The sequence below is a fragment of the Amblyomma americanum genome, chromosome 1 (genome assembly GCF_052857255.1).
Source record: "Amblyomma americanum isolate KBUSLIRL-KWMA chromosome 1, ASM5285725v1, whole genome shotgun sequence".
In the NCBI taxonomy this organism is placed as follows: Eukaryota; Metazoa; Arthropoda; class Arachnida; order Ixodida; family Ixodidae; genus Amblyomma; species Amblyomma americanum.
In genome coordinates, this window is record NC_135497.1 from 443,469,599 (window position 1) to 443,487,474 (window position 17,876).

The 17,876-nt window shown below is 46.3% G+C and overlaps 1 protein-coding gene across 1 annotated transcript; it reads right to left on the reverse strand.

The window, feature by feature from the left end:
• Positions 1–1,824: 1,824 nt before the first annotated feature.
• LOC144125525 (uncharacterized) lies at positions 1,825–16,181 on the reverse strand. The gene is made up of 3 exons (XM_077659005.1): positions 15,902–16,181; positions 2,350–2,973; positions 1,825–1,949 (listed from the first exon to the last, which is right to left on the reverse strand). Exons 1-3 carry the CDS (start codon positions 16,179–16,181, stop codon positions 1,825–1,827), a joined length of 1,029 nt encoding a protein of 342 aa, XP_077515131.1.
• Between the last annotated feature and the right edge of the window lie 1,695 nt (positions 16,182–17,876).

The following is a 17,876-nucleotide window of genomic DNA, read 5'->3' on the forward strand; positions in this document are numbered from 1 at the left end:
GTCTCGAGATGTATCGCGTGCAACAGTGGGTGCACCTGCTCCTGTTCATGCCTGTGGAGTGCATCTGTAAATACCCAGCTATTGTATCATTGCTCTTTCCTGCAAGCAAGATTCTAAAAGAGGTAATTCGATTAAATTATATTAAAAGCATTGTGCTTGCCAATTTGCTTGAGGGTAGTATATTGAAGAGTGGCCAGGTTTGCATGACTTCCAAAAGAAACTCTAACCTCCATGGCGGTTACAAGGGATAAGAACTTAGCCTCTGGCCACCTTGGGGAAAAAAACTACTGATATCTTGATGTACATAGATGGGGCTCTTTCAAACTGGTGAATTGGTCCTCACAGGTGTGCTATAGAACAGTGCATCTGAAAATTCCCAAACATTCTACAATGGCTGTTTTCAACGAGCAAGTTTATAAAAAAGACAACTGGATGAAATGCTATTCAAGCATTCTACTTGGGAATCGGACACCATACCTCATACCATACTCTGGGACTGCACTGCCCGTTATCCAAATTTTGAGTCAACGGGCCTTTTGGTCTACAAAGCACAGGGCCACTGCACAGTACGGGCCTTGAACTATGCAATCCTTGTATAACTGAAACTAAAAAAATCCCGAGGGGCACTTTGCTGACCTGAAGTACGGTGAGGCAAAACTCTTTAAAGTGGTATTGCTGCTTGTGTCACTGATGTGTGCTTAAGAGGTTAAGTACACAACTGTTTGTGTGAATCTTAAATGCTGGAGACACTGGAGGGCATTTGGGAGGCATCCGTCTGATTCCACGCCTTTCCACAAACACTCTCCAGCGTCCTGGACAAGTAGAATTGCATATGCATTGGCAGGAAGTAGCGTAGTCGTTAGCACGCTTGGCTGCGGAATGGAAGGATGGTGGTTTGAATCCCACCGTGCACAAAAAATTGTTTTTTTATAGAGGTGCTGAATGTAACGGACGCCGGACAGATCCATGGCTGCGAGTATGAGCCATTAAAGGCTTTCGCCTTAAAATTCAGGCTATAGAGACAGTGTCAAGCATCCAATTAGGCAAGCAAAACTAAGTTCAAGGCGCACTGTCGTGCAATTCGTCAAATCCTCTGCTTCTGCCAATCAAACTGGACTCCAATTCAAGTACTCTCGGTAGTGACTCATGCTTGCCTTCAACCAAACACGTATAGGCGTCACAAAAGTGCACAGCCAGCCTTCAACTTGCAAGCCTGAGTGTGAGGCAGAATGAAGGCATTTGTGAATATGCTGACCTGTGTTCCTACCATGCCTATGTGCTCTCGCAGCTCAGCAGAAATGCGAAGCACCTTGCCAAACCAGGCCGGAAGGGGGTGGAGTTTGACGCGTTGTGAATGGGACACAGCCACAAATTCAGGTAAAAACAACACAAATATTTTTATGAAGACACACACGCAGGCAAATCAAAAACCATACTACATTAATCAAAGATTGCCATGCGATAGATACTGTAAACACATGTATATAGTGCTCTCTATCGTCCGTAATTGTAATCACTTGTATCTGTGTAATCTGCATACGTACAAGTGATTACAATTACGGATGACAGAGAGCACTATATACATTTACAGTCTGCCGCTGAACTATATGCAAAATGAACACATACAATAGTGGTTAGGATTAAGGATGTCAGATAATAATTAGAATGAACCGAAACGTTCGCACTGAATACGAATTTAAAAACACACATACAATGATCGCGGCGCAGCGGCAGTCCATGCACACAACACAGCGGTTCTCAAAGGCAGTGGCCCTTCCGGAACAGAAAACAAGTTGTCAAGGAAGATGTGGTGTCGTCACCATCTTACAGTCCCAGGAGTGCTTGGCAGTGGCACACTTTCACACAACTTTGCCACTCCTTGGCCTTCCTGTTGCAGTGGAGTGCAGGTGAATATGGTTGGTGGTCGTGGTTGCGGTCAATCTTGCCAGCTAAAAAAGTTGACTCTCGTGGATGCTCTCTTTTCCCCCAGTCACCTCACCCGGAAACCTCACGCACTTTCACACACCACTCTGCCAATGCTTCTTTCTGCTGCTGCGGTGTGAAGGTCACTTTGGTTGGCGGCCGTGGTTGGTTGACTCTCTTCCCTCAAGCATTGTAATATGCTGGCGCATCATCTGACTTGAAGAGCTCAGTGCAAAGTGCCTCACCAAGTCTGTCTTTGATTGCCTGAAAAAAAGCAACCATAGTTTCCTCCGTAGTACTTTTTGAGAGCAGGTGGGCACATGGAATCCCTGACCAGTCTTTGCCAATTAATTACAAGCAATGTTGTTAGTTGGAGGCCATGAGAATTAGTGCCATGTGTCGAGTCTATGGACACACTTTTCTTACCATATTCGAGCAGGAACTCCTTCTGAGTGCTATTCACAAGAGCCATTTTAAACTTCCCTATGCCTTGTTCTGTAAGCAGCTCTTTATCAGCATACAGCAAAGCTGAGGTTTCTTGAAGCTCATCAATCCACATCCTCATGCTGACAAACTCATCTGGGTCTTTCTGCTCCTCATATCCAATATGAAACTTGTGCTTTACATTGTAAACATCGTGCCTGTTCAAAGTATGGAGCACATTCAATTCATCTCCACCAGTTGCGTGTGCATCCAGCAAAATCCTTTTACTAGGGACTCCTAGGCTTAATTTTGCTGCTATGGCATTCTGGGTGGATGTCAAGCGCTGATGCTTCACACTTTTGTCATGACCATAATGATCAGCCTGGTACTCCACAGTTACGTTCTCACCTTCTTGTGTGACAGCCATAGTTGCAAAGCAGTGCTTGTTGCACTTCACACTGCCCACTAACTTTGGCTGCCGCTTCCCTTCTCCAGTTTTCACATGCATTCCTGACCTATTCCACAGGTACATCTGCGTTACTCCTGAGGACCAACGCTTAGGCCAACTAGATGCCATGAATTTCACTTTCTCCTTCATTTCTTCCATTTCCTTCCAGGCTGCAAAATCTGCAAACAAAAATACAAATGCACATATTTAATGAAGACATATTATACACTGAGCAAACTTGATTTGCTAACCCTTTAGCTGAAGTTCAAGACGTAAGGCAGCCATCAGAACATGGGCTAGAAGTGATCGCTCAATGCTCACTCAAAGTGCTTAAGGCCCACCTACCCCAGCACCTGCTTGACTTTATATGTGACATATTTTAACTGCTCTGATGTTACTAACTATAACCTACCTTGCCCTTTAAAAGCGGTGCAGTACAGTTGTGTGAGTTATGGCTGCCATACGTTTCAAAAGTCTAGCAACCTAATGCAAGCTATGAGAAATCAAAATCTGAAAATACAGGCATGGAGCACGATATACTAATGGCAACCATTATATAACTGTCAAGTACACCAGAAATCCTTGCATCAACTACAGGTACTATTGCACTGAATGCATAGTGCTTGAAAAAAAATTCCGTTACACACTGACGTGCGGGCAAAATTTCTCTTAATCTATAGGTAGTGGATATGACACTTGGATATGCCGATGGAAAGGCTTATCTTTAAATAATGGTGTTTGGCTGAAAAGCATGTCCAGCCCTGCCGTGATGGTTCAGTGCTTAGGGCACTGGGCAAGGCTGACTCGATGCCAGCCATAGTGGCCACATTTTAGTAGATGTGAAAGGCGAGATACCATGACAGCAGAAATTATCAGTATTCCACTGTGTCGTCCCTCATTGCTAGAGTTGCCTTGGGACAATAAGCCCCGCTTAAAAAAGGGGGGACGCTTCACGTCTACCTTTAAAGGGTCCCTGACAGTGTTTAACAAGGTGGCTATGAAATGCATGCAATTATGTAGAGGATATACAACCTGGGTGTGCATGGTGCACTCAAGTCCTCAAAAAGAAGCTGACTGTTTACAACACATCATTAAAAATCCCAGCTTTTGCACAGCACGGCAGTCAGGGAACGCTGTCACTAGTTCACCAGAGCCGCAGCGAAGAAGGCGAGGTGCTTGCCTGGCCCTGGCAGAATGCATTGTGTGCCCTTCCCACTCTCGTTTGCTTTCTAACCGCAGTGGGGCAGCAGGCGGCAAAGAGAAAAATTAAAGAATGATTTACCAATGCGAAATCAAATGAAGAGCATTAGCAAAGTTGCTTTCAGCTATGCTTTCGACAAATTTCGATACCAATGTGTACACCAAGCAACGATGATTCGTTTGGTGCCGCTCGCATCCCTCTGCGACCACTGGTTCACCCACCACGGCCCTCAATAGGCTGCCTCCATTACGGTTTCGAAGACCAAAGGTTATGGGTACGAATCCCCTACACACACCGGGTTTAAATTCAACTAACAACTTAGTGTGCCGAATCATGCCCTTCTGTTTGCCACACTCCGAACCCTATGTGCCAAACAGGCGGGCCACGATTTTATCACCAATGGTGATCCCAAGTGGCACCAGTCTTGGCGCCCGCTCAGACTGTACACATATAGCAGAACGCCAGTATAGGATATAATCCAGCCGCTGTGCCGGCTCGGCAACTGCACGCGCGCGCGGTCACGTAGTGGGGTGTCACATTTTGCTGAATTGAGGTGTTACAGTTATGATCACGCGATTTATCCCCGCATCTTGAAATCTGAGAGCAGACACGAAACAAGCAATTGGAAGAAGAGCTAACACTCTTAAAAAAAATAACCAAGTGTGCAGAGTTACATGGTAATGAATGCTTTGTGGGTGGAGTGCAGCACATGTCTAAAATGTGAATATTTCTTAACTTCACTCTGCGTGTGATTTGAGAGGGAAAACGCAGTGGTCATTTTTAATTGCAGATATCTGTAGAGCTACAGAGCCTAGATGAAAAATTTTCACGGAAGGATGATACGTGATTCAGTATACATCATTACCATCACCTTTTTACCCCTTTTCAGTTACCGTTTAAGGGTATGATGCAACAGCATTAATGGCCACTGTCTGCACCTCACCTTGCGAAACCTTGTTCGCATACACGCATTTTGCTACTAATTTAATCACTAATCTCTTAATTCGTGCCTCTAGTATCTCACACACACTCGTAGTAAACACTCGTAACCTACCACATCATATAAAAAACCGCTCAAACAGATATAATAATAATAATAATTGATTTTTGGGGAAAGGAAATGGCGCACTATCTGTCTCGTATATCGTTGGACATCTGAAATGCATCAGTAAGGGAAGGGATAAATGAGAGAGTGAAAGAAGAAAGGAAGGAAGAGGTGCCGCAGTCGAGATCTCCGAAATAATTTCGACCACCTGGGGATCTTTAACGTGCACAGACATCACACAGCACACGGGCGCCTTAAGTTTTCCCTACATGAAAACGCAGCCGCCGCAGTCGGGTTCGAACCCGGGAACTCCGGATCAGGAGTTGAGCGCCCTAACCACTGAGCCACCGTGGCGGGTACCGAACAGATATGAAACCCCGTTTTTCACCAGGGATGCATCACACTGTTGTGTTAAAAAAGTATGCCTCTTAGGAATATGAGGCAAAATTATTCCCACTGCTAGGAAAAATTTGATCGCCTCCACGTGCGACTCTGCTTGCACATTGATAACTTGTGGCGTAGCGAGCATTGTGATCTTGTACTGCTTTCAAGCTACACCCCCTCCGAGGACTTAGAGCTACCCGAGGACTCGGACAAGCCAGGCTCGTAGCAGGCCGACAGCCATTTATGCTTCATGACTATACTCTGTTTCATACATCAAGTGCAATGCAATCAAAGCTAGCGCTCTTGTTTGCGCTGCCTACACCCACGACCAAATAGTAGTAGACACTATAACATAGGAAATGCTTTGCCTGCAGGCTTACTACATCCAAGAAGAGCTTCAAATGGGCCTAGTTGGTTTGTAATCTTCGACATTGCTATTGCGCTACTCATGGTTTACACAAACAAGAACGACGCATACAGACAGGGCGCAAACTATCAACTGATTTTATTGCGTGGGAAATTCGTTTTATATGAAATGTTAAGATGAGAAAAGAAGGGACACAAAAACAGGTAGCTTCATGAAGATGAGTTGTCTAATCTTCTGCTGACAGGCATTTGTGGAGGATGCAGTCTTTTCACTTCCTTAAAAAGTTAATCTCTCGCTTCGTCAGCGGTACCGAAGGGTCGCTTACGCAAGTGCCTTCCTTCTCAGACGTCATGCAAAATGCTTCATAAAGCTCCCTTTGCATTTTATCTTGGGATCGCAGGATGACAGCGTTGCTAACAAGCAATGGCTTACAGTTTTTGCACTTGGAGCAATGCGCCGCCAGATTACCCGATGCCCTGTCTGTATGTGTCGTTCTTGTTTATGTAAACCATGAGTAGCGCAATAACAATATCGAAGATTACTACATCCCACATTCGTCATGAACCCAATTAAATGCACTATAACTGCTGACGACACACTGTCACTTTCTCGTGCCTTAGACCACTCGGTCACAGAACAAGTGCGGAGTAACACACCTCCCTTTATTTTTACGCATGGACTACTTCTGTACCTTTCACAACGTTGCATCTGATGTATGAAACGGAACATAATCCATCTCGTCGTATGCTTTGTGGCCCTCTTTTCTGTGTCTGATTTGCACCTAGTACAGCTTGTCGAACACAAATTTCTTTTCAGGCGACATACGGTTCAGCCAAAGACCGTTCTGGCTGAACTTTCAAAAGGCAAAAAGATGTCCCAGAAACTTAACGAGAACCTAGGTGTTGGGGTCCCGCACAATGCAGGACTGCTGGAATTCAAGCCGCACATAACCTACGTACAGAAAGGGTTCTGGTGCAATGTTTAATATTGTGTTCAGTTGGCTTGAAATTTCACTTAACAAAGAACAATTCACATCCTGCCTTGAGATCATGGTGCAAGAACTATTTAGATCTTGATACCACGGCCAAAAGTGCGACCAGAGCTTGTTTGCCAATCATGTATTTTAGTGCAGAATAACTGTGCCACAAGAAGTAGGCCCATCAAGCCACAGTGGCCGTCACCACTCGGTGCAACAGCGTGTACATATCTGTACAGCACGGACATCAGTCAGTACCTTATCATTTTTCTTTACTTTGTGTTCTACATGAATGGGCAGGAAAACAGCAAGAAGAGTTCTCGTATTTCGGTGCTTGCCGTCGAAATTTTTCGTTTTATCCTCATATGGCTGCTAAGAACATGATTAACTATGCTGCCAAAAAATATTTTACCGCAATGCATGCACTACTACATTCAATCAGTCAGTCATCTATATTTTGCCCAAGCAAAAGGCAGATGACAGAAGAAAAGTCTGTGATGAGCATGACTAAAAAGGCTAGATAGGCCAGAGAGCCTTTACGTACATTCAAACAATGCTTGAGCAGTAAATGCACCAAAGCCGTGAGGTGCTAAGGCCTGCCATGCACAGAACATAGTTATCTTTGGCCACCTGGGGTCATTTTCATTTGTTCACGACATAAAAGCAGCCCGTGCATGCTGCTGCAGTAACCGCATCGTTTGCCACCACCATGAGCCGCCGTAACAATTTGCGCAATCTGATTCGCACCATTGTGCGTGAAGAGCTTCACAAGTTTTGCAGCTTACGCTGGGTTTGATCTCCGCTCTTGTTTGCAAAAAGATGCAATAGGCAACCCGGGCTCTATTGTGGAAACACCACGTCCACCGAAAGACTACCACCTATGGTAAGGTTGTGCGGCATTTGGTTCCCACTTCATCAGCACCGATTCATGCAACCCATCCTGTTATGCTGCCCCCAGTGCCAACAATGATCGCGAAGCGTCCCTGTGGAAGGCCGACATCTGGTGCACACCTGACAGCTGGCCACATTGCTTTCAATGCGGAGAACCAGGCCACCTGTACCGCTATTGCTCTTACTGACACCTCAGCCTGCAGGGTTTTCGCGCTAATTCTCCGAGACCCCAGTTTGTCCACCAACCCCCTGCCACTGAAGACTTCCTTGCGGAACAGCGACTGACCCTTTATATCAATTCACTGTAGCATACTTCTATCCCGTGTACCACGTTAGTCACGCTCACCTTCGCTGACCCCGCACAGCTCCCTGGGATCGGCACAGGGTCCATCGTCCAGACCTCGCCGGGAAAACTGAGATCATCGACCTTCAGGGGGCGAGGTCGCTAGGAGTCGCTGCGCTGAAGACCTACCGCTGTCGCTGCTACACTCCGAACACGAACTGATGGCACCCTCATCCAAGCCAGACAATCGTGTTTCTTTGGGCATAGGTTATTCTCGACGGTCACAGAGACTGTGCATTAGTGGACACTGGGGATGACTATTCGATTCGATAGTGGTCGTCTCGTTACCCTCAAGGGTATTTGCACAGTTGGCAATCAAATTAACGGATGTACGTTTTCAGTTGCGTCGTTCTGTGCAATTGCTCCTGGGATCTGATTATTGACATTGACTGTGCAGAAGTATGGTGCAATCATCTACAACAAATTATTACCTTTTCGAGCGGCATGACCACCCAACTGACCAGCTCTTGCTGCCATAGTGCCACGCTTCGCATCTCTGGAGACATCGTCATGTTGCCACCACGGAGCAGTATTTTATTGGAAGTCACCTACGACGACTTGCACGATGCTGAAGCAGCATGATGCTGAAGCAGGGCATCTGCGCTGCTCACAGCCTACTGACGCTTCATGGTGGCCAGTCTGCGATCCTTTTCACTAATCATTATAATGAGCACCAGCACGCTTTTCCTGGAACTGGTATCGCTTCTGCTTTGCATCTGCTGCAGCAGGCACTGACGAGCCCTACCTTGAAAACATCGACATCAACTGCCACCTGTCCGGGAAGCAACGGCTGGCCTTGGAGCAACCACTGCTCGAATTCAAGCCGTGCTTTGGTTCTTCCTCGCAGGTTCGCCAAACACCCATCACTTCATGTTTCCTCTAAGGATCGCAAGTTCAGGAGATGCTTGACAATAGAGTAGCTAAACCTTCCCAAAGCCCGTGATCTTCGCCTGTCATCCTGGCTAAAAAGAAGGACGCTGCTCTGCGGTTTTGTGTCAACCATGCAAAAATGAACAGTGTGACCGAAAAGGACGTCTACCCGTTGCCGCGCAATGACGACACGCTGGACAAATTGTGTTGCACTAAGTGCTTCTCAGTCGACTTAGAAAAGCGGCTATTGGCAAACTGAACTAGATGAAAGGGACCACAAGAACACCGCTTTTGTGACACCACATGCCCTCTATGAATTCAAACTGCTTTCTTTCAGCTTGTGCAACACCCCTTTCATGTTTCAACGGATGATGGACACTGTCCTCACAGGTGACAAGCGGCAAAGCTGTCTTGTGTACTTCGGTGTCATCGTTTTCTGAAAACGCTTGATGAGCATCCCCAGCGACTGCAGGCTGTCCTCGAAAGCCTCCGATCGGCAGACCTGAAGCCCCAGAAGTGCCATTTCAGTTAGAAAGACCTCAAACTTCTGGGTCACGTTGTGAGAGCTGAAGGAATGCGGCCGGACCCCCGAGAAGACTGCCGCCGTCGCACATTTTCCTGTTCCTACTGACAAGAAAGCCCTCAAGCACTTCCTGAGTCTCTGTGCGGATTACTGGCGCTTTATTGCTGACTTCACAACTGCAGAGCCGTTGCGTGCCTCACTAGTAATATCTCCTTTGTGTGGGCCACCAAGCAACACACTGCTTTCACCATGCAACGCCAGCACCTTCAAGCATCTTCCGTTTTTGCACACTTCAAAGAAGATGCCAACACCGAGGTTCACACCGATGCCAGCAACATCAGTTTTCATGCTGTCCTTGTCCAACACCAAGATGGCCTTGAGAGGGTTCCTACATATGCTAGCCGCACTCTTTCTTACGCCGAAAGCAATTACTCTACGTCTGACAAAGAATGTCTTGTGGTCATGCGGGGCATCATAAAATTGCCCTTTCGTAACTGATCATCACTATCTATGCTGGCTGGCAAATTTGCGAGACCCGACTGGGCGCCTGCTACGAAGGAGCTTACGGCTCCAAAAATTTGACATCACTACTGTATAAAAGTCAGGCCGTAAACACGAACACGTGAAAACACTGGCTCGCACACCGCCTGATGACCCAGCAGCAGGCGGATGCGGACATTCACCCTATCATTGACCACCTTGAAGGCAACAATACGCATCTATCTTGACACTTCTCTCTATCTCAGCTCCTTCTGTTTGCGGTATGGTCTCCTGTACAACTCGAGGCCACAATAGAGCTTACCATCTCGTAATTCCAGCTGATATTCATGCTGACGCACTTTTCACTTGCCACAATAGCCCACATGTGGCCACTTGCGTTTTCTCACGAACGCTCGCCACAGTGCATAGCATTTCCTACTGGCCGGGACTCACCGGCGCTGTCAAACGTTACATTAAAAGCTCCAGAGAATGCGAGCACCGGAAGACGCCATCATTTAAGCCCATTACAGCCCCTCGCGCTCCTTTCGACCAAACAGGTATGGACCTCCTCAGCCCTTTCCCTTTGTTGCTGACCAGAAACAATTGGATTATAGCTGGCACAGACTATTTCATTCGCTATGCCAAAACCACGGCAATCCCTCGTAGTACAGCTTCTGATATCACGGAGTTTTTCATGCACAATGTCTTGCGGCATGGCGCCTTTCGTACACGATTACTGACAGATGATCGGCGTTTACGCCGCAGTTAATTGATTTCTCAGTTGACCTATCATTCATTGAACACACCCATCGCGGACATGTTGTCAATGTATGTAGATGCACAGCACAAAGCTTGGGATGAAGTCCTGCCGTATGTCACCTTCGCCAACAACACCCCTGAAGGAAATTATGCGCTTCACGCCGTTTCACCTCGTGTACAGATGTGAGGTACATAGTATGCCTGATCTTGTGCCCAGATGATGCCCAACTCATCTCAGGCGCCCAACAATTTGCCCAACAAGCTGAAGAAGGCAGTCGGCTGGCCCACATGCAGATCCGGCAACATCACAGCACAGGTGCACGCCACTACAACCTTTGCTCTCGCCGGGTTGACTACAAACCCGGCGAACAAATCTGCATATGGACCCCTGTTCATTGCCACCGCTTGTCTGAGAAACTACTGTGGCGCTAGTTTGGCCCTTAAAGAGTGCTACAGTGAGTCAGTGACGTCGACTATCAAGTGCTTCCGGACAGTGCCGTGCAACACTTGCTGTTGGGCTAGTTGGTTATCCATGAAGTCCGAAGGGCCAGCGCACAAAAACAACGGACAGAGTAGAAGACAAAAACAACGGACAGAGTAGAAGAAGGACGACGTAGACGTCTACGTCGTCCTTCTTCTACTCTGTCCGTTGTTTTTGTGCGCTGGTCCTTCGGAGTGCCGTGCTACCATGACGCCAACAACTCAGCTCTTGACATTGTGCACATTGTGCGGCTTAAGCCGTTCTATACACGGTAACGGCAAGCAAACATGTTGAAGTCGCAACACGCTTCAGCTGGTATACTTTGCTCACTCCCCCCCCTCCCCCCGGTTATTTTCAATTTTAACCTTCTGTCGACCGCAATGCTGTCAGCATCACGACAATGCTTCTCTTTCTCGGAAGGGGCAATAGTGCCACCTATAGTTAGACACAACCTAAAAAAGAAACGAAAGCGGTTGCTAACAGTGGGCCATGATCCGCGGTGTATTACTCCGCTGGCCAATCAAAATAGTAAACTAAATCAGCTTTTCACTGTTTGAGTACAGCAAACAAGCCACGTTTTTAAAACTCTACAGCTTACAATCATTTCCCTTGTAAGTAGCTTTTTCTTTTTTTCTTTAGGTAACAAGAAAAGAGACAGACTACTTTTTGTTGTGGAAGAATTGTGTGGAGAGGTCCTGAATGTGGGCCGGAGCTTCGCGCCAGACTTGAGTTGTATCCGACTATAGTATTGCCAGGTGGCATGTAGCTGACCTGGAAGACGGTGATTTAGCGCTCATGCTGTGCCGTCTTGACCAGCACCATGTATTAAAACACCCTCCATCAACAAGTATGTTACAATATGGAGAGAATCTACCATGCTCTAAAGAATGGACGTAGTCTAAAAGCAGTGACGAGGAAACTAGCCATAGACAAAAAATTAGAAGTGGCTTAGCTCATCTATGCCAGAATATATGTATCGAGAGGTATAAGTTTCCCTGGCTGAGCTTGCTGTGGTCATTGTATGTTTAGACACTGGTACACTGAGACACTGGGCTCCATGTCGGCGGCTTTGCGCCGTCTATTATGCTCGGCAGTCTGGCATCTCAGTTTGGCAAGCCGTTCCTCTCTGTTCGGGCGTCTCCGCTGCTTTCTCCGCCTTCTTACACTCATTCTCTCTTTGCTGAGTAGCCAAGTGCCAGGCGAAAACCTCAGGATCGGAAGAGTTAATTTTCTCTTGTCTATACCACCATTAAAAAGCAGCTGGACTCGCCTTCTCTGCATCCATGTCAAACGTTGTGATAGAGACGCCCATTACATCTCCGCCTTTTATACGCAATGCTGCGCTTGCGACGCACGGTTCGGGTGATAGAGGGGCGTGCGGCAAGGCGGCGACTAAGAACGCGGCGCACCTACTGCTCCTCTTCGGTTGCCATGGTAACAGCACATGCGCACAACTGGCCTCTTCCAGCTACCGCGAAATGCTCGACTGGTAGCCCAGTGTAGCTCTCACTAGAAAACCAGATGTATTCGTTAAGAGACTGTCATTCTATACAGTAACCAATCTATAGAGTAGCCAATGCAATCAGGACGTTAATAATGAGAGGCAGTAGCGGACAGCACTGTGACATACCACCAGTAACAAAAGAGCAAGTGAAGAAAGCCTTAAGAGTAATGCAAAGGGGGAAATCAGATGGTGAGGATCAGGTAACAGCATATCTTTTGCGAAGGACAGAGGGGACATGGTACTTAAACTAGATTGAAAACTAAACATTTTGACAGATTTGCCTGTCTGGTTGGGTTTGAAGACTTATAATAAACTGCACAACTCCAACCAAAAATTTAACTTTAACCTAACGTTTCGAAGCCGACTCGGCTCCTTCATCAGGGGCGACTGAGGGCAGTAGCTAAGCGTCTTTAAGTATGGAGGCACTAGGCACCCTGAGTACATAGGGGCTTTTATTTGTTTTTAGGTAAAACCTGACTTTACCCTATTTAAAATTTTTACACCTCAAAGATGTTCTTAAAAGATCGGATGAAACGCAATTTACCCGATTTTTCAACTCCAATGCCCTTAAGTTGGCGCGACAAAGAGGGGCAGCCGACAGAAGAAGGAAACCATTTAACATTATGGAATTTGGCAGCCATACTGGATCCACTTCAGAAGCGCTTGCTGAGTCAGTCATCTGATCAATATCGAGCTGTTCTGATTTCCATGACCGATGCACACTCTTTTTGTAAGCAGTTTAATGAGTAAAGAGTCGATCACACTTGTCTACAGCGCTCGAGCAGTGCAGCCCGGTGGAAATAAAGCAAAATTATAAAGTAGGTAGACATTCAGTGAAAATACTTGCGCTTAAGATCAGCCTAATATTCATGTGAAACGCACACGCACCAGCGCCCTACCCTCAGCAGAGCAGCTGCGATAAGATTTAACTTTATTTGCTTCGCAGCACACCGCTCGAGCGCTCTAGCCAAGCATGATCTACTCTGTACTTACTGGAAGTGAAGCAAGCCCCCCCCCCCACAAGTAAAGGTGTTGAAGTCATGGACTATTGGTACGACGCAACTGTGCGCTACCCCCGGCTAGCAAATGCTGTATTGACAGATACAATACTGTACACAATAAATAAGTTTCACAAAGGCTGCAGTTTCAAATTACAGTGAAAAAAATCGGAGGGGAAAAGACTCCAGCTTAAGGGTATGACACGATAGCATAGTGGATTAATTCCCATACATGCAAAAGGTCATTCTCTACTTTACATTCATGGATCCCTTAGATTCCTCATACCCCAACTAGTGTAGTGGTGCAGCGGATAAGCAATTCACCACTGTCCTGCAATGGCAGCTGCTCCCAGCTGCAGGTCTTAAATCACCCAGGCCTCTTCTCAAATACCAAGCGTTCATTTAGCTGCCACCTGCCAAGGAGGCAGTTTGCAGTGGGCAGGCAGGCTTTGAGGATGCCACAAAGTCACGTGACGTAGGCGGGCCACCTGCCTCCTAGCTTGCTCCCTGGGGACTACTTTCCAGAGTCATACTCGTGATTTTTCGCTTACAATGCCAACAACACCGACACCGCACTTTCTTGACAATGGGACCTTCAACGCTACCACATTAAAAAGACGCACACACTTAAGACTGTTAGTGAACGGCGTGATGTAATCAGATGCCATGCAGCCGGCAATTGTACATCTGAATGGCTCTGCATAGCCACCACCAAAACACTGCTGCACCCCTTGTGACCTGCACGCTAACCTCTTGAAGACAGTCGCCACCATACCACAGCCCATGCTCGGCGCCATTATAAGAGTATGATGCGATAGCTAGTGGGTTAATGCCCATATATGCAGAATTAGTCTACTTTCCTGGGAGTCCTCATGCCACGGCTAGCACAGTGGTACAGCAGTTAAGTGGTGCCCTAGTGTCCTGGGATAGCAGGTGCTGCCAAAGGAAGAATTCGCGCAATGCAGGTAGCGCTTCACAAGCCACTACTACCATGGGATGGCAGATGCTGCCACCGGTGGAATTTGTGCGATACAGGTGTTGTAGGCAGTAGTGTAGCCACTGCATAGGGCTAGAGCGAGAACACGCCTGGCTGCGCGATCACGTGATGCACGCTGTGCGAGCCGCGCGAGCTCCTTCTGGGCAATGTTCGCCTGCCCGGGCAATAAACCGGTCGCTGGTCCGGCTTTCCTCAACTCAACAGCAGGTTGTCACTCTCGAGCAACCTCCCGCAGCCAATCATTAATTTAACGGCTACATGCCAGGTTGCATGAGTTCGCCATCTTTTATGGTTACCATTGAACTTTAACACACACAAGTTTTCGCTCCATAGAGCAAGCAAGGCTTCTGCCTCAAAATAAGTTTCGTATCTGTATTAGTAACCTGCAGATACAATATACATATCATGCAGAAAGTAGCCATACTCTTTCATTAAGAGTACAGAGTGAGCACTGATGACTTTTTAGTGGACAATACGTTTTCGTCAGCTGTTCACAAAAAGAAAAGACCATCATTTCTCCAGTTGCGGGAAATATTTTCTAGCAAGAGGGACATATGCGCAAGCTTGTAGCTTCATTGTGTCCGAGTTCTCACCCTTGAAAATAATGCATGTTTGCCAAAGCGGAAAGAAGAGGTGCACTGTTGCTCCAAGTTGTGCATTAAAAATTACAGAGGAGAGAGCAATACACAGCAGATAAGCACAAGCATTGAGGTGTATAATGTTTCCCCTTCATTTGCATTTGTCAGCCTATTTTTTTTCTAATTTACCCACCACTTCTGCTGCTGTTCTGGTGGCAGACTCAATGGTTGTGCATGCGAACAGCGTCGTTTGAATAAACCAGGAAGTCCTGCATTTGTTGTGCTTGTTCCTTAGTTTACCCAGCGATATAATTTGCAATGCACTGGTATGTACGGACGTGGGCCGACTTGTCAAGAACGCTATGCTGCGGGAGGAAAGGTGAAGCTTCAAATCTGCTATGTTGGTGACTCGACCGTCATACCTTTGTCGTTTATGTGGGTACGTGGAAGCGAAGCGATTTTATCTGTTGCTGTGAAACCACTGCCTGCTTTAAAATTTCGCTCCCTTTTCCTCCGCAGGACATTACGCGAGCGCTCTAACACAAGCCTACTCGCGTTTGTACACAAGCTTACAACTCTCTCGTGCATGCAGTAAACGCTACGCGAGCGCTCTAACGCAAGCCTACTCGCGTTTGTACACAAGCTCACACTTTTTTCGTGCATGCACAGACACAAAAAAATGACGCCAAGAACACGTGCATCTTCCTCACCTGAATAGGAAGAGAACTGATGCGTACTGAGCCTCGACACGAACCCGTGATTCTGCTCGTGGTGCTGCAACAATTGGCCACGGCGGGCAAACACATTAGTACACTGATCACAACTGTAGGAGGCTTTCGCACTACCACTAAGAGAGCTTGCAGCTTCGGGATGCTGCTTTTGCACATGCCTCCTTCGAGATTGCTCCAAAACAAACTCAGCTTGGCACACAGGACACTGATCCTTATCTCGTACAGGTGACTCTGCGGGTGGTGCGCTTGGTCCCTCCATTCCTAGAAGGGCACCTCGGCGACAGACACAAACACAATTCACACTGGCAAACAGAACGCGCAACGGAGCAAACAAGGAGAAATTCTCAATAGTAGAACAGTGCACGCCCAGCGCAACACAGAATATGGCAACGGCCACAAAGAAAGCTCAACGGAGCTGCGGCTGGACAATGCGGTAAAAAAACAGTGCAATTACTGCAATGTATACAGCAATTAGCGCAACAGCAAGATCGCAGACCGAGGGATCAGCGACGACGCTTGCACTATGCAACGGGGGACAAAACTGCGGAACAAAGGAGTCACGTGATCATGTATAATACAAAAACAAAATTCAAATCACATAAAAACAAAACTATAAAAAGTTTCTGAAAAATTTACAAGCATTGTTTTCAAATATGATACTAAAAATTCTTTCAGCTGGACAAACAACACAAACAAATTTAGCCAGGGGAAGGGAATTACCCCTAGGGGACAGGGGACATCTAAGGGCGTAGTCAGACATAGGGAGGACTGGGACGGGTTGAACCACACAAACAAAAAGAAGACTGGGCCGCCGCAGGATTTACGCACTTCATTTCGATCAACCCCCACCTCCCCTCCCCCTCTCCGCCTGAAGCGGGGGAAAGATTGCGCAAATAGTTTCCTAGAGACGTCCTTTTTTTTTCAATGGGGTCAACGAGGAGTCAAACGACAAGCCCAAGCGGTGCGAGGCAACGTTCTCTTTTCATTTTAGAGACGCAAGCTTACACTGCAAAATGAAACCTTGTCTTTCTCTTCAAAATGCAATTTCATTTCATTTCACTATTTTTGCAGAATACAAGTTACATCCTAGAGAGATGCAAGGGCTAAAAGCTGCTAAAAAGCAGCTTGATGGGGCCCAAGCACCTGTGAAATGGCAGTACACGACAAACGCACTTCAAGCAAGAAAAAAAATGTTTACAAATATATATAGATTATAACAAACACAAAAACAACGAAGCAAGTGACATATATATTCGATGCAATGAAAACAATGAGCATGTATGTTAACTAGCAGTAGTTTGCAGACTCATGAAAACAGAGAGGAAACGAGAAAAATGAAGAGAAAAAGCACTCAATAGGCATACATGGCACCGGCAGACAACAGAGGCACATAAAAAAATGCAACCTGGCTATATATTAACAAAATACATTTTTAACTCGCTTGGTTTAACACTAGCCAAAACTTTGTACTTATTAAGAGTGGCCGGTAAATTGTGTTCAAATTTTTTGTAGTTTATAATTATTTCGAAAATATTGAATATACCAGAGATCGGTGTTTCGGGTGTAGAGTCGATTCGAAGCGGTCCTTAAATGTGCAGTACGTATTAAGAAAAATCTCTAAGCAGAAGAAGAATGGTAAAATAACTTCGAAATGCGAAAAACATATACTTGTGCTCAAAACGAATTATGTTATAATTTCTAAAAGCAGTTTGCGTTGGAGAGAGATAAGGAAGGTTTGCAATGTAGCGGATCATTTTCTTCTGCAGAACTTGTATTTTTATCTCATGCTTTTCTGGTGGTTGCCCAAACAGAGTTACAATAATTCAAAACGGAACCGAAAAGAGCATGATAAATTTGAATTTTCACGTGAGTGGGAAGGAGTCATTAGACATCGTGATAGAACACCTGCTACTGAAGAGAGCTTTTTACAAATATTTTCCACATGCCGATCCCA